The sequence below is a fragment of the Lepidochelys olivacea genome, assembly GCF_965140295.1.
Source record: "Lepidochelys olivacea isolate rLepOli2 genome assembly, chromosome: 20".
In the NCBI taxonomy this organism is placed as follows: domain Eukaryota; kingdom Metazoa; phylum Chordata; order Testudines; family Cheloniidae; genus Lepidochelys; species Lepidochelys olivacea.
This window is the reverse complement of record NC_140430.1, coordinates 18,649,799-18,670,285: the sequence shown is the minus strand read 5'-3', so window position 1 is coordinate 18,670,285 and position 20,487 is coordinate 18,649,799. Positions and strand designations below refer to the sequence as shown.

Genomic DNA, 20,487 nt, shown 5'->3' with positions numbered 1-20,487 from the left:
AAATAAGATTAGAAATAGGTTTAGAAGATAGATTTTTTTTTTCCTTGTTTTATTGTGCCACAGTGAGAGATTAAAAAGTGCTCATCAGCAGAAAATTACAAACTGCTGTAATATCGGTTCATAAGTCGCTTCATCTGGAGGTTTTTTTTTAAAGTGTTTAGTTTGCCAGCATGCAGAGTAGGGGAAATATTCCTAGGCTTTTAAAGGCAGCCCGTCTTGTAGGAAATGTAGTGGCTTATCTCAGTAGTTCACACTCTTATTTTTCCCATACATTAGCTTGTCACCAAAATACTCATAACAACGTGGGCAATAGCAGAGGTGGATGGGGCTGGTAACCCTTCCAGGAGCTCAACAGTGTTCGTGTGCGGGGAGAGGGTTTCTCACTTAGGCTTGCAGCTGGAAAACCTGCTGACACAAAAACTTACTAGTCGAGGGTGCTGTCCTGGTGGTAGATGGAAAGTGAGTGTGTGGGGGGTGTATATAGAGTGGGTCTCTTATATACACACACACGGAGAATCTTATTTACAGAAATGGCATCTGTCCCTTTTCAAAGCGCAGAAATGTTAGGAGAACCTTTGACAGAGAGCGGGGGAGGGGGGCTGTTGTGTTTAAACTTGAACTTGCTCCCTCTCCTCCTGTACTGCTAGTCCCATCCCTCCCTCGTGTCTGCTCCGCTCAGGCCACTACTGCTAGGGGTGTTACACACCTGGGATGGCATGGGGGGCGGGGGGATACCTGGGCCATCAAGCAGGAAGCACTCTACCTAGAGGCACTCAGCCATCAAGCCGTGAATGCAATCGCAGTCCGGTTCATTTCACCAACCTGTTTGTTCCCCTTACTTTAGGAAAGGGGATGGGGGGGTGGCAGCATTTCTAGGGCACTTCAGTGCCCAGGTTGGGCGGGGGGGGGGGGAAAGGGTGTGAGTGTTTCAGAGCTGAGTCGCTGGTGCTAATGGTGAAAAAGCACGAATGTTTATGGCTTTTCACGTCTACATCTACCCTTCCCCGCCCCCCACCCCAACTACTCCTGATTTAACTTGGCTTGCTCTAGATCATACATTTTAAGAACAACTTAAATAAAGGGGGAATCTGACCGGGGCTGGATTTTGTTTCGAGGGTTGGGGGAGCTGGATTGGGGGACCCTCTGTGAGCTGGTTAGCGTTGGGGGGAGCAGTCAGGATTTCCTCTTATTCCTCTTTTTAAAGTAATCACTTGCTTTTTAAAAAAAAAAAAAAAAAAGTTTCTTCTCGCGCCCTGGTTGCATGTCTCTCTGTTCAGTCCAGGCCTCGGCCTCGCCCCGGCCCGGCCCCTCATTCGGAGTTGTAGAAGTTGTGTTGGCTGTGGTTGTACTCGTCCTCGCCGACCATGGGGTAGTTGGGCTGGAGGCAGTATTTGGGGTCGTAGACCTGGCGCGGCAGCCCGTACACAGTCATGCCCTGCTGTGAGGCGCCCTTGTTGCTGCCCATCTGCAGGGAGACGTTGAGGCTGTCGCAGTGTTCCATGCCCAGCATGGGCTCGAAGATCTGCCGCTTGGTCCCTGGGGCTGTCATGCCCGCCTACAGGGAGAGGAGCGGGGTTAGTTGGACAGGAAGGGAGGCACTGTGCAGGTGTGAAGGCTCAAGAATACCAGGAAGTGGCACCTGGAGGCTTTCCTCTCCAGACGCTAATTCCCCCCCACTGGGAATGGCAGCAGGCTGGGCTCGTGGGGGAGCCCCACGCTTCTAACTCCCCTTCCCCGCTCCCACGCCTGCTCCTTGGCTTGCGTCTCTCTTACCTGGCTTGCTCCCTTGTTGGTGCCCATTTGTAGACTGATGGTGGCCTGATCCAGGGGCTGGTCTGTGCCCAGTTTGGGGTCATAGAGGTGCCGGCGGGTGCCATACGCCGTCATGCCCTGCTGGCTGGCAAACTTGTTGGTGCCCATCTGGAAGGAGAAGCAGAGTGAAACCGAGTGCGTGGATTAGTGCTGGCTGTGTGTGGGACCCCATCTCTGCACAGAGCGCGCCTCTGCTCTTGGCATGAGGCTTTGCCACAGGGGTTGGCACCATGACGCCCAGAGAGCTGTCGCCTGAGGGGAGTGGGAGTCCCCAGCCACTCCGGGAGGTGGAAGAAGGAATTGCCGGCTCCCACACTTGGCTGCAGATTGGGAGTGGCCATTGCCCCAGGTATCTCCTGCCCAGTTGTCGTGAAACTCTGCCTGGAGCTCACAAGGTTTCTGCTTTCTGCTCCGACGGGGAAATCTCTGGTGTCGCACAAAATGGGGCTGTTGCACGTTAGAGAAGCCCCAGCTAAGGTGGCAGAAAAGGGCCTGATGGCTCAAGTGGGCACCTCCTGATATGGGCTGGGGTGGCTTTCCCGCTCCCCTGTCTGGCTGGGTCCTGCCCACATGTCAGCGGCTCAGCAGCTGCTCAAGGTGGCAGAGTAACACCAGAGGCTGTCTCAGCAGCATCAGTGGGACTACGAGCTGGCCCCCCTGGGGCTGGTTGGTTTGTTTCCTCTGGGCCCCGGGATGGTGCTAGGACCAGGTCTCTGAGCTCCTGGGGCTGCCAAGGGGGCACGTGGCAGGGGGAGCCACAGACCTGCAGCCCGATAACGTTCCGTCCTTCTTTCAGCTTCTCGGGCTGGAAGCGGCGCTGATGCTTCTCGGCGTATTTGACACCCATGTTCACTTTGTTGCCTTTTGTCTTGGCCTGTGTGGGGTTGGGGGGAAGAGCAAACAGGGCTCAGGTGGGGATGGCTGGAGGGGTAAATTTTCCTGCGCCTGTCTCCCACTGCAGAAACCCACGACCCAGCCTGGAGTGGGGAGCCCAGCCGCCATCTTCCTCCACGTGCCGTCCTCCCGTGTTACCAGGCACGGATTAGATTCAGAGCCAAGGCTGGTGTTGTGAGCCATGGTGGGTGGGTAAGAGGAGCCCTTCCCCATGGGGTTGGGAGAGAGAGGACTTCAAGCATTAATCTGTGCATCTGGGGGGGCAGGGGGCTGTGTCAGTCCCACCCATCACTCCAGCCTAGCTAGTGCTGGCCGGCTCCGGCCCCTCATGCAGATTACAATCGGCAAACCAGGGGCCAATTCCTGAGTGGATCTGGTGTGGAGTGTGGGGAGTGGCCGAGGCTGGTTCTGATCAGCAGCCGTGTCTGCAACGCCCACAAAGCAGGGGGCTGGAAGGATGCCTGTTGCCTGCAGGGCCCATACGCTGCGTCTCTGCCAAGGGACGACACCTCATCCCGAAGGTCTCTTCAGGTGTCTTTGACGTGCCAGTAACCCCCCGCTGGCGGGAGCTGGGGGCCTGGATGAGCCTCGCTGGCATGGCCACACTCACCTGGCTCGCCAGGGCAATCAGGGTGGACTGCACCTGGGTGTAGTTTGTGCTCTCAAAGAGGTCGTTGGCTTCGAAAATGTCATGTGGCTTCACGCCGTACGTGGTGATGGCCTTGATGAAGTTACCGATGTTTTCGAGCTGCAGCGGGATGGCAGGTGGTTATAGCGTGGCCAGGATGTCCCGGGTGCTCCACCCCGCCCAAGCCCAGCACTAGACAACCACCCCCATCCAACCGTTCTCGGGATTTCTGCAGTATTACAGCAGGACTGAAAGGCTCCAACCCAATGGAGCGTCCCAGCTGAGCCTCTGCTGACCCCTCCCTGCCCCATAGAGATGCCCAGCTCCCCAGGCAGGACTCCAAGTATTGTGCAGAGTACAGAGGAGCCCCTGCTGCCTTGTTGTCTGACACGACACTCTGTGCTTTCTCCTCCAAACACAGCGGCTTTTGCTTAACACGTCCATGTGCTGGTGAGGGCTCCCACCAATCGCTCCAGCCATTTCCTCCCTTCCCCTGCCCACAAAGATCTCCCCGTTGGGCATCTCCCAGCACCCTTAGGGAGCCTGGGACCCAAACACAGAGCTGGGGAAGAGTCTCCTGACTTCTGGACTAGCTCTAGCTTCACGGATACTGTCTAGCGTGACCCTGGTGGAGGTCCTAAGCCAGGCCCCATAGCCAGGGCATCGAGAGCCCAGAGGGAGCCTTCACCTGGTGCCAGTTCTGAGTGGACTCGTTCACCTTCCTCACGGAGCCAGGCTGGAGTTTGTTGATGAGTCTGAAAGGAGAAGGGTTTTGTTTGGTACGGCGATGGCTTCGCCCGTCGCTGGGAGGCAGCTGTCTCTGGGGTGGGACGCAGGAGCTGTTAACCAGGGCCTACCATGCCAATCTACGGGCAAAAGACAGGACTCCCACATCCCGCTGAAACTGGAGGTGGGGTGGTGGGCCGTAGAATGCCCCCGGGTTGAATGTGGCCGCGGTGGTAGGGCTGACGCCCCATATCAGGCAGGAAATACCCTGGGATCTGCAGGGACGGCACATTCGTGCTTCAGACCCTCCAGTAGCACAGCGCCCCCTAGTGCTGCAGCCCACACTGCCGCCAACTTGGGAGCCCTTCCTGTGGCAGATGGGTTTCCCTGGGCTCTCTCTCGTCCAAGGACTTGGCCAGCCCATGCTGAGGGGGACACAGGGCTGGGAGACTAGATCTTGGGATAGGGCTGGAATTGGGCCACACTCCCACCCCAAGTCTTACTGTTCCCAGGAGCCCACCCCCTCGTTGCTGGGGAGCCGCCCACCCCCAGCAGGGCAGGACGCCCCCTCACCCCCGATGGCTCCTCACTTGCACAGGATGACGCCATCCTTCAGCCCCTCCATGAAGTTGTCTCCAAGGCGCTCCCCCGTCATGTCCTCGATCCACAGCCGCAGCTCCTGCTCCCGCTGCGGGTCGTACTTCTGGGCCAGCTGTAATGGAGCCAGAGGGCATTGGGCATGGCTGAGCTGCCATGTGCCAGGCTGCTGGGTGACGGCGGAACCATGTGAGCAGCACCCCGGGTAACACCAGTGCCGACCTTGCCTTGTTTGAGGCAATCCCCCGTTGGCATCGGGCCCTGCCCTGGCATTCTGCTGGGCCCATTAGCAAGTGTCCCCCATTGCTGATCTCAGTCCTCTGCACAGTGCAGGCCAATATCCCCACCACCTGCCTGGGGCGGACCCTGAAAACACCCAGAGTCTGGTTTGGGTACAAATACTCCTATGTATCAGGGTAGATTTCAAGGCCAGAAGGGGCTGCCCGGCCCTCCTGGGTAGTGCGGGCCGGAGAACTTTCCCCTGTGCTCCCAGCATCCCATGGGGGTGAGCTTGAGTCTCTCTGAGAAAGACCCGGCTCCAATTCGAAGGCTCTGAGTGCTGGAGAATCCAGCCTGGTCCCTCCAGGTAGCTGCACTGATGGTTAATCGCCACCCTCGGGCAAAATCTGCCCCTTCAGCTTCCAGCCCTTGGATCAGGTTCTGCCCTGGTCTGCCAGTGCCAAGAACCTTTTCTTCCCTGTGTGGGGACTGCTAGGGAATTCGGAACCTGCTTAGCCAGCCCCCATCACCCGGGCATCAGGGCACCTCACAGTCTTTAATGTATTTATCCTCCCAACCTCCCAGGCGGCAGGGCAGTGCTGTTATTTCTGTTGTGCAGCTGGGGAAACCGAGGCACAGAGCAGCTAAGTGACTTGCCTTTGGTCTCACGGAGCATCTAGCAGAACAGGCTGCAGGCTAGTGCTGTAACCACTGGACTGTCCTGCCGCTGTGCCCTTGGGCTCTCACAAACTTCTTCCAGTATTTATTTAAACCCACTGTTGCTTCTGGGAGCGGGGGCTTGTTTGCTAGAATGGGACCATCTCAGATCTGCTTAATAGGGATCAGTTTGTGGACCATTCACCCTTGTGTGAGCCCCCCACCTCCCATCCCATTGGCTTGTGAATGATATCTCCATGGCAACCCCAGCAACTGGTTTCCCGGGAAAGAAACCTTAGCACGTTGTTGAGTTAGATGGGTGATGAAAATGATCAGGGGCCTGAGAAAAAAGATCTCCCACTTGAAGAGAGACTGTAACGATTGGAATTGTTTCTCTTAGAGAGGAGGCGAATAAGAGAAGACACGATAAAAATGTATAAGATAATGACTGGGCTAGAGAAGGGGGAGCGGGACGGAGTTTCTGATCTCTCTGTCTCACCACACGAGAACAAGGGGACAGGCATATGAAGGTAGCCAATTAGAAACAAGTGAAATCCTTTTTCACTCCATGTGTAACATTAGACTGCGGAACTCCATGCCACAGGAGGGAAAGAACTTAGCAAGATTCAAAGAGGGACTGGCTGTTTCTGTGGATAACCAAACTAACCACAGTTAGAATAGCTAATAGCTTTGGATGGGATATAAAACCTCAGGCTTAAGCCAATGTCTAACTCTTGGGGGCAGAATACCCCATATCTATCTACTGTGCAAGTCTTGCATCTTCCTTGGTGCTGAGACAGGCTCCTAGGCCACATGGACCCCGGTCTGGTTTAGTCTGGTGACCCATGTTGTTCCGGGGACAGTTACGTACTTTAGCGGCTTTTAATAGCATCTGGAAATGAGCAGTCAGCCCCAGCTATCTGGCCAGTTTGCTATTGAGTAGCCCCCAGTTTGGGAGCCCATCTCCTGGAATATGCACCCCCCAGAAGAGGGGAAGCGCCAACAGAACAAAGTAATTTTCCCGTGGATGGATGCTCTTCTGCAGTGGAACTACCCAGCTGTATCCCCCGCCCAGACAGGGGAGGCAGGTCTGCCCGGCGGCAGGGTAGTTTTGTGGTTACCGAACTGGCCCCAGACTCCCTGTGTGACCTGGGGCAAGTCACTGTCTCTCTGGGCTCAGTTCCCCAGCTGTGAAATGCGGAGGACGATCTTTGTCTCTTTGGGGCAGGGACTCTCGCTCTCTGGGTCTGTGCAGCACCTGGCACACGGTGCCCTGATTTCAGCTGGGACCTCTAGGGGCGACTGCCATACAAATACTAGCACCAGCTGGGCTCTGTTCTGCACCAGCCCTGCGGATTGCAGCGTCTGGAGGGGCAGAAAGTGCCCCAGGCTGAGTGGATGGGGTAACCCCCGTACCGTTTTCTCTTGTAAAATGGAGCCGATCTGCCATGGCTTCTGCACTGGCCCTAAACCTGCCAGGGAAAAAAGATTTCCAGAGCCAAACCTCTTTATTTGGAAATGTGCTTCTGCACCAAGTCCCTGTGCTCCTTCTAAGGGCTGTCTGAACCCCCAAAGCTGCCATCAGTGTCTCCCTATGGCCTCAGAAATTCCTAGATCCAGTTCTCCTGGGAATCCCATGCTTGAATGACAGGAGACAGCTCTGACATGTTTATGATTCATCTCTGCCAAAGTCCCTGCCCTGGGGCAAGTCCCACGCTAGCTGTCAGGAAAGGAGCTAGAGGGATTAATTCGTAGAGGCTGGGGCTGCGGCTCGCAAAGGGAAACAGAGTTCCCGACCAGTGCTTTGGGGCCCCCTCCTCTCCCCCTCCCCGACTCAGCATGGCCTCATAACAGTGAAACTCCGCAGGAGTTCTGGAGCATCCTGAGTCTAGGGACTGCACTTCCCTGACTGCTGAAATGCGGCCACCTCTGGGGTGGAAAGCGGCAGCTGGTTCACCGCCGATGGAAAGAACTCTTCCTTCCTTGTGTTAGTCCATTGACTCTAGAGTGACACCACGAATAGATTTGGCCCCATATCCAGAAAATAACAAGAGGCAGACAGTAATGCTCACTGCTGGCATTTTGCCCAGGACTCCAGGGTTCAAGGCCCCTGGGTCTGGCACTTTTTGCGGCATGAGTACAGGGAGGTGAGGCTGTTGGTTTTATGGCTTTCGGGGGCTGCAGAGTCACCGTCCTGCCAGCTGTGTGGTCACTAGCGCTCCCCTGGCTGGGGTCTGCAGGGGACAGTGTGCAGAACCCCTGCCCTGCCTGCCTGCAATTAGGAAGCATTCACATGAGGGCTCACCGGTCCCTGGCTGAGCCCGGTCCGGAGCAAGTGCCCACCTCGTGTATGGTGAAACTGACAGACAGGAGCCAAATTAGTGCCAGTGATAAGTGTCTCTTTGGGGGGTGGCCTCCTGGGTTGCTGAGACCTGGGCAACTCATGTCACAAAATGGCGATCAGTCCCTGCTGCACCAGGCTCGGGTCAGAACCGGAGCCCTAGAGCTGAATGGGGGGACAGTGGCTGGAGGGCCTGGAGCTGCTTTTCCAGCAGCCTTTGAGAAGGGCTGTTAGAAGAGGTCCAGTTGGAGGCCTAGTAAATCAGAACCTGAACCAGTCAGGACTCCTGGGTTCCAACCCCAGCTCTGGGTGGGGCTGGGGTCTGATAGAGCAGGGGGTGGGCCTGGAGTCAGGAGTCCTGGGTTCTATCCCCATCTCTGGGAGGGGAGGAGAGTCTAGTGGTTAGAGCAAGAGGGGCTGGGAGCCGGACGCCCGGGTTCTATCCCCATCTCTGGGAGAGGAGTGGGGTCTAGTGGTTGCGTTGGGTGGGGTGGGGAGGGGAGGGGATTAGGAGTCAAGACACCTGATGAATCATTTCACTTCTCGTGTGTTTTGTTTCCCATCCCTCACTCAGATTTTCTGTACCACCTTGGCCCATGGCCCCCCAGGGCTGCTGCTGCTTCTCCATCATGTCTCTATCGCGCCCAATGCCAGCGCCACCTTGGGGGATGGACGCAAGCCTCAGCCTGCGTCTTGCCTCTTGGGCAGTGCTGCACATGGTGGCCCAAATCCCCTCCTGAACCCTTCCCATTAGCCTGAACACTGGGATTGTGATTTCCCCCATCGCCTGCCTGCACATCGGATCGGGCCCAGCCTCGTCCGTCCCCTTTGTTGAGGTCCACCTGCGGGCGCTAACAGGGCAGGGAAGTTGTTCCTTGTATTTGGTTGAAAAATACCTGCTCTAGTTAACCGGCAGCATAAAAAGCCTGATCACTCCCCCCTCGGCATCAGAGGTTTTAGCCCCACCTCCACGGACCCTCTTTTCCAGGTTGAACCCTTCCTGTTTAAAGTCGGCCCAATGGAGCATAGCCTCTCCCTGAGGAAGGAGGGGGCATGTGTCTCTAATGTGCTTTGAGATGCAAAGCTGTATTAGAGTAGGACCGCCCTTATTCCACTGGGGTACAGGAGCCATAAGGCAGGGCACTGCCCAAAGGTCCCAGCCAGGCAGCCTGTCCGTTTTGATTTCCTGGGTATCTCAGTCCTTCTGCGTCCTGCCAGCTCTCACAGCAGACAGCTTCCAAACTCCCCGCCTTTCCCTGCGCAGACCTGGGTCCTGTTCATATTGACCTGACCCTGGCCAGCAGAGAAGCATGTTGCCCACTGTGTGGATGGGGAAACTGAGGCACAAAGGGAGGCGGTTGCCCGAGAGGGGGTGGGAATGCTGGGATAATCCCCCTCTGTGTGGTGTGGAGCCAGTGGGTGTACAGCTGGGGCAGTGGCAGCCGTTCCTGGCTCCTGGGCCCTGCCCACCGCGGTGTGAGCCCAGCAGAAGGTTCCAGCCCTGAGGCTGACCAGTCCCTTGCGTCTAATGGACAAGCCAGCCTGGGCAGGGGCTGCTGGGAAATAGCATGTCCCAGGCGTCGGCACCTGCCAGAGCCCAGGCTGGCCCGTACAGGGTGCTGTGACAGTATTCCTCCCCCCGCCCCAGTGAGCGCTCACATTCCTAGGGCCCGGCCTGTCTCCTCGCTCCAGCCCGCCCATGCCAGGGCCGTCTGCCAACCCAAACAGGCAGCAGCCCCTGCAGGAAGAATTCACCAAACTTGGGAGAAAAATGGGGCCCTGCCTGTCCCAGATCCTCATGGATTTATCCCTGGCCGAGGTGCTGGGGGGGCGGGGGGGATATTTCAGAGTGTGAGAGAAGGCAGAACCCTGGCTGTGGCCCATGGAGCTAGCTGGGCTATGGCCGGGGCAGTGCTGAGGTGATGCTGAGCTCCATGCACGAGGAATTTGCTCGTCTCCCCTCTCTGGGGACCCAGATGGGACCTAGGCTTCAATTAATCGCAGGGTTATGATCAGAAGGCCAGTTCCAGGGGTGTGGCTGGCTCAGGAATGGAGCACGGGGCCTTTCAGCTCTAGGGGGCGCCAGCCAACCCAGCCCTAGGGTGGTGGGGGCAGGGAATGGGGCACGGAGGGGGCCTTTCCCTGATCTGCTCCCAGGTTGGGAGACTGGCTGGCTCAGAGAGCTGGGGAGTGGGACATGGGGCTTTTCCCCTATAGGGGGTGCGAGCTCCCATCCAGCCCCAGGGCAGGCCGCTGACTGGCCCACGGGGGCAGGGAATGGAGCATGCAGCTTTGTTACTGAGCTGGTTCTGATCCAGCTGCGGGGGCTAGTGACCAAGTCGTTTGCAGTCAGTGGCTGATCAGAGGCCCCTGTGAAATGAGTTTGGTGTGTCTCAGCCCAGTTCCTAGGGACAGTGGGTGTTAAATTTTGCCCCAGTTGGGTTCTGAGGTAAGGCTCTGAAAGGGCCATGAGGATAAAACTCCCCTCTTCCCCTCGTGAGGATTTCTGCAGGCTGGGGTGCCCCTGTGCTGGCCCTAAGCACTGCATTCCCAGCATCCCGAGAGTGTGGAGCCCACACCAGCACCTCTGGAGTGATCCCACCGCACCCACCATGCCCCCCTGGGAAGTGGAGAGCACTGCCTCCAGCATGACGTCCAGCAACCTCACCCTACCAAACCTCCCTGCAATCGCCTATCCAAGCTGGCCAGTAACCCTACCATAACAAACCGACCTGCACCCCCCAACCTGGCCGCTGACCCTACTGTAACAAACCATCCAGCAACCCTACCATAACAAACCGACCTGCACCCCCCCAACCTGGCCGCTGACCCTACTGTAACAAACCATCCAGCAACCCTACCATAACAAACCGACCTGCACCCCCCAACCTGGCCGCTGACCCTACTGTAACAAACCATCCAGCAACCCTACCGTAACAAACCGACCTGCACCTCCCAACCTGGCTGGTAACCCTACCGTAACAAACCGACCTGCACCCCTCAACCTGGCCGCTGACCCTACTGTAACAAACCATCCAGCAACCCTACCATAACAAACCGACCTGCACCTCCCAACCTGGCCGCTGACCCTACTGTAACAAACCATCCAGCAACCCTACCATAACAAACCGACCTGCACCTCCCAATCTGGCCGCTGACCCTACTGTAACAAACCATCCAGCAACCCTACCATGACAAACCGACCTGCACCTCCCAAGCTGGCTGGTAACCCTACCGTAACAACCCAGCTAGCAACCCTACCGTAACAAGCCAATCTGCACAAAGCCCCTGCTCACAAGCGGGCCAGTAGCCCTGCAATAATAAACCTGCAGGGGCACAGTTAATGATTTTTGGGGGGGAGGGGGCAGCGTTCATGGTATTCTTGCCCCCCTTGTATGTGTCCCCCATTGGTTGCTGTAGCAGTTGCGGGCTTGGGTGACACTTTTGGGAGGAGGAATTGTCACTGGGGCTAGTGCTTAGAACAGGGCGGGAGGGCCGGGGGGTGGGGAACTGGGAGTCAGCTGGGTTCCTTCCTCAGCTCTGGGAGGGGAGCAGGGGCGAGCGGGAGCCAGGACTCCTGGGTTCTAGCCCCAGCCGTGGGAGGGGAGCAGGGTCTAGTGGTTAGAGTGGAGGGGGGGTGCCAGAACTCCTGGGTTCTGTTCCCAGCTCCAGGGAAAGACTGGGATTTAGTGGTTGGGGGAGGGGGCCAGGAGTCAGGATTCTGGGTTCTACTTTTGGCACAGACTCTGTGTAGCCTTGGGGAAGAAATTACTTTGGCTCCCTGTGACTCAGTTTCCCTATGTATAAAATGGGTCTAACTCAGCTCACCCTGCCGGCACCCTGGCGGGGAGGGAGGAGAGAGAGGGTTCAGGCCTCGATCTCTTTGCTGGGATGGTAGCAAGGAGCCCAGTTAGTATCAGTTCCAGCGGTGGTTTCTGGGATGGGACCTCCCTCTCCCACGGGCCGCCGGGCTGAGATCCAGCAAAACTCCTTTCCCCCGAGGCCTCGAAGCAGGAGTTCCATCGCTGGGAACACCTACTGCCCCTTGCCAGCCTGGCTGCGATGCCAGCTGCTGGAGGAAATCCCTGCATGCCCAGCCAGTCATGCCAGTCCCCTGCTCTTCTGCCTCCCCAGCAGCCTCCTGACCCACCTGCCTCCTCCCTAGGCGCCCTGCAGGGCAGGTAGCTGGGACCTGGCATAACTCAAATGATCCCAGCTGCAGCCTCCCATCCCAGGGCTGGGGATAGAACCCAGGAGTCCTGGCTCCCAGGCCCCGCCCCTCTAACTCCTAGGTCCTGCTCCCCCCCTTGGATGGAAGGATTAGGCCCCTTTCACCTTCCCGAGGGCTGCTGATCCCTGATCGGCCATTACCTCCGGCCAGCCATGCACAGCCTGCTTGGGAATTGGTACTGTTCCAAACCAGGGCCCTCCCTCCCTCCTCCCCTCTGCACCATGGGAAGGAAACTGAGTCCCTCCCAGAGCTCAGTTCCAGCTCTGTGGCCCCATGGCCCCTCTGCTGAGCCAGCTGACCCCACCCCCACTCCTCCCTGGGGGGCACCAACAAGCAGGTTCCACTGTCTGGCGGGAGGGTGCGGAGGACAGAGGGAGCAGCCAGAGAAGGGCCTGGGGCATTGGCCCCTCCCCCCCCCAGGGGAGTGTCTCGAGGTGTCCCCACCCAGGGGAGCACCTGAGAGGGACAAGGACTGGGGTCGCTCTGGGTTTGCCGCTGGTGCCGGCTGGGCCTGGCCTGGAGCTCCCCCAGGATGGCTGGTTGATTTTGTCTCCGTCGCAGGGCGGATGCAATCTGGGGGGGATAGTGGGGGATCCCAGGTCCATGTCCTGGGAGGGGTCTTGGCTGCCCAGGACTGATCCCCCTCGTCCGGCTCTGACAGCTGGCACGAGCAAGCAGCTGGGGTGGGGGGGGGGGGCGGTGTCTCCATCTCTAAGGCCTGGGATGTCTCCGCCACCTGGGACCTCTCAGCGCAGACAGCCGGCTGCCTGCTGCCTGCACCCCGGCAGCTTTATAAAGCAAACCATGCCTTATATAGAGCCGCCTGCTCCTGGGCCCGGCTGCGAAGAATCCCCAAAGCCAACCATATATGGCCAGCCTGCCGCCGGGCCGCCGTGCACAGAGCAGGCTGGCCAGAAAGGTAGCCGAAGAATTCAAAGCAGGGGGAGCCCTAGACAAGGGCTGGGGGTTCTGGCTGGCTTGTAATCACTGACCATGGATGCTGGGGGGGCTAGCCCTGCCCCCCAGCTCTGGATCTGGGGCAAGGGGGGCCCCTGAGGGGAGCAGAGCATCAAAGCAGGGTGACCACCCACCCCGGACACGTGGGGGTCACTGATCAGCAGTAGCGGTTAGTAGTGGGATGGGGGGAGGTGTGCGTGTTTAACCCTTGCCGAGCCCCAGCCGGGAGCCCCCAGAGCACCCAAAGGAGCCCAGCTCTAGAGTTGTTTTCAGCACCCAGGAAATATTTTCCTCCCCATGATGCGTCAGCGTCCCCTGGGGGTGTGAGGGATGCAGAGAACTGGGGATGGGGCCGGGGGAGCCCTGCCTCGTCTCACGGGTGGAGGAGCCGAGCGGCAGGAAACCAGGAGGTGACCCCAAAACCCTGAACGTCGGGTCCGGGGAGCCCCTCAGGAGTAGGGCCAGGGCCTGAGAGCAGGGAGCCCGGGTCCCGCAGCATTGTTACAGAATGTCCCCCCCTTCACCGGGGAGGCCCCCCTGGTGGGGGAGGGGTGCAGCTCCATGTTAATTTGGGGGAGCAGCAGGTGGCCGAGGCTGACCTCCCCTGGCGTTCGGAGTTCCTGCAAAACGGAGATTGGGGTGGGTGGGTCCTTTCACTTAATGGCTGGGGTGAATGGAAGCGTCCCCCGGCACTATCTCTGCAGCCCGGGGTTTGCTGTGGGGACCTGAGGCCTGACTTTCCCTCTCCGTGGTTGTTGGCTGCTCCCCACCCCAGAGGTGGCTGCGTTTTGGCGGTGCTGTGTGTGTAGGAGGCCCCCAAAGTGCACTGGGCTCCTTCGGGGTAAAAAGCTTTCTGGGAATGTATAATACTGGGGAGTGGTGACAGTTTCGGGGTGATGTCCCAGGTCCCCTCACCCGGCTCCCCAGTGTCATCAAAGCAAAGGGAGAGGAGCCCCCAGCACTTCCTCTTGGCTCCAGTAGGAAACAACACATGCTCTAAGCTAGTTAGGCCTCAGGTATCCTACACCCCTCATCCTGGTATCTGGGCAGCCCTCTGCCCCCCCACTCCACCTAGTGCTTTCCTGTCCTGATCTGGGGACGCTACTGGATTAGGATCACACGCAGCACTTCAGCATCAAAGCCATTACCCCTATTTTACAGACAGGGAAACTGAGACACAGAGAGGAAAAGGCCATAGAGGGGAGTCAGTGTGAGATCTGGGACTAGAACCCAGGAGTCCTGACTCCCAGCCCCCTGCTCTAACCACTAGACCCCACTCCCTGAGCTGGAGCAGCACTTGGCTGTATCAGTCTCGTGTCTCATACCAGCTGAGTCCTGACTGGGGCGGCGGGAGTGGGGTGGGGGGGTACGTGTTCCTGAGCAAGGGGCCGGGGCTGGGGGAGATGTTCCTGAGCGAGGGGCTGGCGGGGGAGATATTCCCAGCTGAGTCCTGAAAAGGGCCAGGGAGCCAGCGAGGCAGAGGGGCGCAGGGAGATTGCAGCTGGCGCTGCAAAGGAGAAGGCTCTCGCACCAGCAGCAGGGAGAGCTCAGGGACAAGGCTGTGAGGCCAGAGGGGCAAAGCCATAGTGAGCTCTACAACTGGGGAGGGCAGGTGGGGCCAGCATCTCGAGCTGGGGGAGGGGAGATGTGGTCACACTTTCTCGGGCATGTGGGGAGGAAGGTAGCCAGAGCGGGAGGTGGGCAGGAGAGAGGGGGGTGGGATCTAGGGAGCTGGGGGCTGCCATTCCTAGGCCAGAGGGGATGGGGCTCTTGGGAGGGCTGTAGCTCAAGCCAGAGGGGCTGTGGGGCTGGAGGGATTTAGGTACCATCTGTATCCCAAGGGATGGAGAACCCTGGGCCCCCAGTCCTGGCTGCGGGCAGAGACGGCTCCCCTCTCTAGATGCCATAGGCCAGGGTAGGGGGGCATGCTTTAATCATCTTCTCTGGCTCTCGCCTAGCACTTTCCACTGTAGCCCTCACTGTGTTTACCAAGGAGTGCACGAGCATTGTCCCCACGGTACAGGTGGGGAAACTGAGGCACAGGAGGGCAAAGTGACTTGCCCAAGCTCACCCAGCAGGCCAGTGGCAGAGCCGAGAATAGGACCCAGGCCACTGCTGTGTGCTGGCCAGCAGGGGCCTGTGTCTGGTCAGTGGGGGTGGGGGTCTCATGTCTCAGCCCTGCGCTGTTCAGCCTGGACTAATGCCCCCACACCCCACAGGGAAAGTTGGAGGGAAGAGCGCTGAGCCTGGGGATGGATAGTTGGGGGGAATCCCTGGCTCTCCCCTCCACCACAGTAAATGCCTAGTGCTTTTGCAGGGGCGTGTTGGGAGCACATGGGGCTCTGGTGTGTCTCCCCCCCCCCACCCAGGGACATCAGGCTCCAAAGGGGGCGTGGAAGCCTGAGCAGTTTGCGGGGGGGGGTGGGTGGGGGCAATCCAGCTTGGAATAAGGCAGGTTCCCCCCAATGCAGAGAAGAGGGCTGCCCCCGCAATCTGCTTTGGGCACCCTGTCAGAGGGGGGGTGGGGTTGAGGTGGGGAGGATTGTCCCCGGGTCTGGCTAGCCCTGGCGGTGGCGCCGTAGCCCTGATCTCTGCCACACCCCAGTTCAGCCCTTTGCCAGGCTTGAGGGGCAGCGCTGCGTTCCACACCTGTCCTGCTACCCTGTCGTCATTCACGTTTATTAGGTGTATTACGGTAGCACCCAGGAGCCCCAGCCGTGGCCCGGGGCCCCACTGTGCTAGGCGCGGTACATTATTTATTAGGTGCATTATGGTAGCGCCAAGGAACCCCAGTCATGGTCTGGGACCCCACTGTGCAAGGCACTGTACAAACACACCCTCCTGGCTCCTTCTGGGCCATTTCCTTGCTTCCCCTCCGCCCAGCTGTTTTCGAGACTCTTCTACAATAGGGCTCTCCCAGCCCACGGGGGGCACACCCAACGCCCTCCCCTGCCCGCCTGTAACCCTTTAGGTCACGCTCCCTGGGCTAAGCCCAGCTGCTGAAGGCCGCTTTGTTTGCTTTGGCGGGGCTTGGTGAGGGGTGCTCCTTAAATCCTGTTCGCCCAGCAGCCCACCAGATCTTGGTTCCTTTGCTCCCTGCTCTAAGCCATGGTTGCTGATTCAGCTGGGCGGCGAGTGCGTAGACGGGGGCGCTCAGGAAGGGTCACTTTGGTCTTTCCCCATTATCCAGCCTTCCCAGGGCAGCTGAGCTATCGGGGCAGAGAGACTCTTCTGGCTGGGATTGTACGAGTTATGAGATCAGACCCATGGGCCCGTCCAGCATGGTGCCGCCCCATCCCTGCCACCCTGGGTCATACTAATGGACCCATCCACCACCGGCCCTTCCCAAGGTGTTCCACCGTCACAAAACCCCTCGCTCTGCGACCCTCTCCCACCGAGAACCAACTCCTTCCTGACCCCCAGCCAGTGGCCAGCATCAGCCCTGAAGCCTGAGGATGGCTCGTCCTTGGGAGCAGCCGGGCCCATCCTTCAAGGTAGTATTGTCCCACAAAGCGTGGTCCCACATCCCGAGCTGCCACTGGCCCTGATCCTGAGCCACCCTGGCGTTTTGGGGGCGATCTCCCCCCCTTACCTTGTTCTTGACCTCCGCTGACAGCCCGTAGGCCGGTCCCCGGTTGAAGTGTGCGGTGGACATCCTGCCTCTGTCGCCTCCGGCCTCGCTGGAGATGGGAGCCCTGCTCGGTGCCCTGTGAGCCTCTGCCTCTTCCTCGCTTTCCCTGCAACTTTTTAAAACTCTTTGCTCTCCGGCTCTTCCCCCTCCGCATGTCCGGGGGGGGGACCTTCCCATTGGCCGGCCAGCCCGGCCAATCGCTGCCCACTGGGGACCCTGATGTCAGCCTGTTGGTATTAAGAAAGGATGGAGTCATTTTTTCCACCTTGGGGGCAACTGGGGCGGACGCTGCAAATATTTAGAGAACGCTGCGATTTATCACAGACGGGCAGAGTGCCGGAGGGCTGCCGCTCTCCCCACCAGTGTTACGCTCGCTCTGCTCCCGCTCTCTGCCACTTCCACGCGCTCCTCTCCCCAGCCCTCTTGCTCCCCGCCGCTCTCGGCCCTCCTCGGCTTGTGCTGGTCTCTCGCACGGCATCTTATCGGGCCAGACCCCTCGGCCCTCCTCTTTCACGGCACGCTGCGCTTTTCACGCTTTGCAACCCAAAAGGAAAGGGTAGGGGAAAACCTTTCCCGGTACCCCGACGTTTTCAAAATGGAGCCAGTGGGAGTCCGGTCCTTCCCTGCCAGTTTCTCTGGCCTTCTCGTCGGCTCTTGATTTTGGACTCACACTTCACTTTGGCAGACGTTCCTCTGGATTTAAGATTTTCCCCCCCATCAGGAATTTGTATAAACTATCCGAGTATGATTTAAAAACTCCGTCCGCTCCTTTGAAACAGCTGTGGAATCGATCAAATTCCAGATCCTCCCAGAGGCCACATGTGCAGATACCTCTCTGAGTAGAGAAGGGCATTGCAAATCCAGGCAGCCCCCAGTGGCATGAAGTTGGTTGCTAATCGTTAGTGTTTATTAATGATTAATAATAATGAGGCTGCCTGGCTGGCACCTAAACTGCTGTAGTTAGCAGATGAACAGGTAGATGGGCATGAAGGAAGGATGGGTTAAATTCTGCTCTGACACAGACTATCTGTAGGATCTTGGTCAAGTCACTTAGTCGCTCTGTGCCTCAGTTTCCCCATCCGTACTGGGAATAATTGCCCTGCTTTACAGGGGTGCTGTGAGGAGAAATACATTAAAGATTGTGAGGTGCCCAGATACTACATAAGACCCTTTGGAAATGCCAGCCTAATGTAACTGAGCCCTGGCATTTGATAGAAAAGGGCTGGTTCTCCTTTGGCTTACACTGGTTTTACCCTCATGTAAAGTTACTCCAGCGTCGCTGAGATCAGAATCAATCCCCCTTGCTCTCAGCTCCATCCCGGTTACCAACCCAAACGCACCCTCATAAATATCAGATGGTGTCTCAAAAAACAACCTGAGAGTTGTGTCCGGCCAGGGCTGAGTTCAGACCTGCCGATAAGATAGCGGGTGGGGGACCGCCCACGCCCACGCCCACGCAGACACACGCGCTGTCCGTACAGATCTAAGCACCCCCACACACGCACGCTGTCTGTACAGACCCATGGACGCACACCCACACATACTGTCTGTACAGCTCTATGCATGCTCCCACACACACCCACACACACGCACGCTGTCTGTACAGACCCATGGACGCACACCCACACGTACTGTCTGTACAGCTCTATGCATTCTCACACACACACACCCACACACACACGCTGTCTGTACAGCTCTATGCATGCTCACACGCACACCCTGTTAACAGAGGTGTAAATAAATACACTGGGAATAAAAGACCCAGACATTTGAGCCCCAGAGCTCCACTTTTTTGGTCCGGGGCTGTAGGCTCCTTTGGGACCTAAGCCAAACACTGGCTGCCTGAAGTTCCCTCTGAGACAAGCTCGTCCCTTATTCTCTCATGGCTCAGGCACTGGGCACCTGGGCTCTGTCCCCCGGTCTGGGAGGGGAGTAGGGTCTAGTGATTAAAGCAGATGGGACGCTGACTTACTTGCTAAGTGACCAATATGCATTTTAATGCAGCTCAGTGTAAAGGTAAACATCTAGGAACAAAGACTGTGGGCCACACTTACAGGCTGGGGCGCTCTGGCCTGGGGTCAGTGACTCTGACGAAGTTTGGGGGGTCGTGTTGGAGAATCAGCCGAACACAAGCTCCCGGTGCAACGCTGAGGCCAAATGAGCTGATGTGATCCTGGGATGCACAAACACAGGAATCTGGAGGAGGGGTGGAGAGGTGACTTCCCCTCTGTGTCGGGCACTGGTGCGCCCACTGCTGGGATCCTGTGTTCGGTTCTGATGCCCGCTGTCCGAGAAGGATGGTGATAAATTGGAGAGGGGGCAGAGAAGATCTGCGAGAATGATTAGAAAACCTGCCTGATAGCGAGAGACTCAAGGAACTCGATCTATTTAGCCTAACACAGAGAAGGCGAAGGGGTGACTTGATCCAACTATAAGAACCAATTTGGAGAATTAATATCTGCTAAGGGCTCCTCAGCCTAGCAGAGGAAGGTCAAACACACAATCCAACGGCTGGGAGTTGAAGCTAGACAAATTCAGCCTGGAAACAAGGCGTTCGTTTTTAACAGGAAGGGTAAGTAACCATTGGAACAACTTACCAGGGGCCGTGCTGGATTCTCCATCCATCACTGACTATTTTTAAACCAAGGTCGAATGTGTTTCTTCACAATCTGCTGTGGAGCAGGTCTCTGGCCTGTTAGTCAGGAGGTCAGACTAGGGGGTCACCAGGGTCCCTTCTGGTTTTGGAATCTATGAGTCAGGACTCCTGGGTTCTGTTTGCAGCTCAGAGAGAGGAGCGGGGTCTAGTGAGTGGGTTGGCTGGGGGAGCTGGCAGTCAGGACGCCTGAATTCTGTTCCCAGATCTGCCACTGATCTGTTTGATCGCAGGTAACTCACTAGAGCAGCGGGGCTGGGGATTAGGACTCCTGGGTCCCCAGCTCTGTGAAGGGAGTGGTGTCTGGTGGTTAGAGCAGCGACTGTCTCACTCGCTGGCACAATAGAGCCTTGATCTGGGTTGGCATGTCTAAGTGCTACCTTTTGGAGACAGGAGACCAGTCTAGATGGGACATTGGTCTGATCTGGTTTGGCAGTTACCATCTTCAATGTCTCTACCCCCAGCCTGTGGCCGAATGGGAAATCTCTCCCACAGGTGGGCAAGGGGAGGAGGTTGTTAGTGATTTTTACACTGCGCGTGTTTAAAAGCCGTGAAATGCCTGGAGTGTGAGGGTGGGTGGGGCTGGTAAAGAGAGAGAAAGAAATATCAAATAAATCCCAGGAAATCCCCAGCGCTTCTCTGGTGCCGTCCAGCCACGGATCTCAAAGCACTTTGCTAAGAGCCTAAGGACATAGCACCGGATGGGGACTCAGGACTCAGCGAATCCACCCCGCTGCTGTCCCAGGTAACCCCAGCAGGATCCCCATCATAAACTGGTCAGGCTCCATCTGAAAGCTAGATAGGCTCTCTGCCTCCCACTCCTGCTTGGAGGCTGTTCCAGACCCTCGTTCCTCTGAAGGGTAGAAACCGTCTTCCCTTCCAGTTTACTCATGGGGAGGCAGTGTGGCATAGTGGATAGAGCACCAGCTGGGGGCTCAGAGGACCTGGGTTCTGTTCCTCGTCGTGCTGCTGGGTGACCTTGGGCAAAGCACTTCCTGTGGCTCAGTTTCCCCATCTGTAACATGGGGGTGATGACACCACCCTGCTTTGAGGTCTATGGATGAAAAGAGCCAGGGATCATCACTGCTCCCAGCCTGTGGCAGCTTCCTGCACCTGGGAGTCCGTGCACATTCCCCTTTAG

The 20,487-nt window shown here is 57.8% G+C and overlaps 1 protein-coding gene across 1 annotated transcript; it reads right to left on the bottom strand.

The window, feature by feature from the left end:
- Positions 1-49: 49 nt before the first annotated feature.
- On the bottom strand, positions 50-16,920 carry CNN1 (calponin 1). The gene is made up of 7 exons (XM_084609976.1): positions 16,655-16,920; positions 4,651-4,772; positions 4,023-4,089; positions 3,317-3,454; positions 2,576-2,686; positions 1,774-1,920; positions 50-1,555 (listed from the first exon to the last, which is right to left on the bottom strand). The coding sequence occupies exons 1-7, from the start codon at positions 16,868-16,870 to the stop codon at positions 1,310-1,312; spliced, it is 1,047 nt and encodes a 348-aa protein (XP_084466102.1). The 5' UTR covers positions 16,871-16,920; the 3' UTR covers positions 50-1,309.
- Between the last annotated feature and the right edge of the window lie 3,567 nt (positions 16,921-20,487).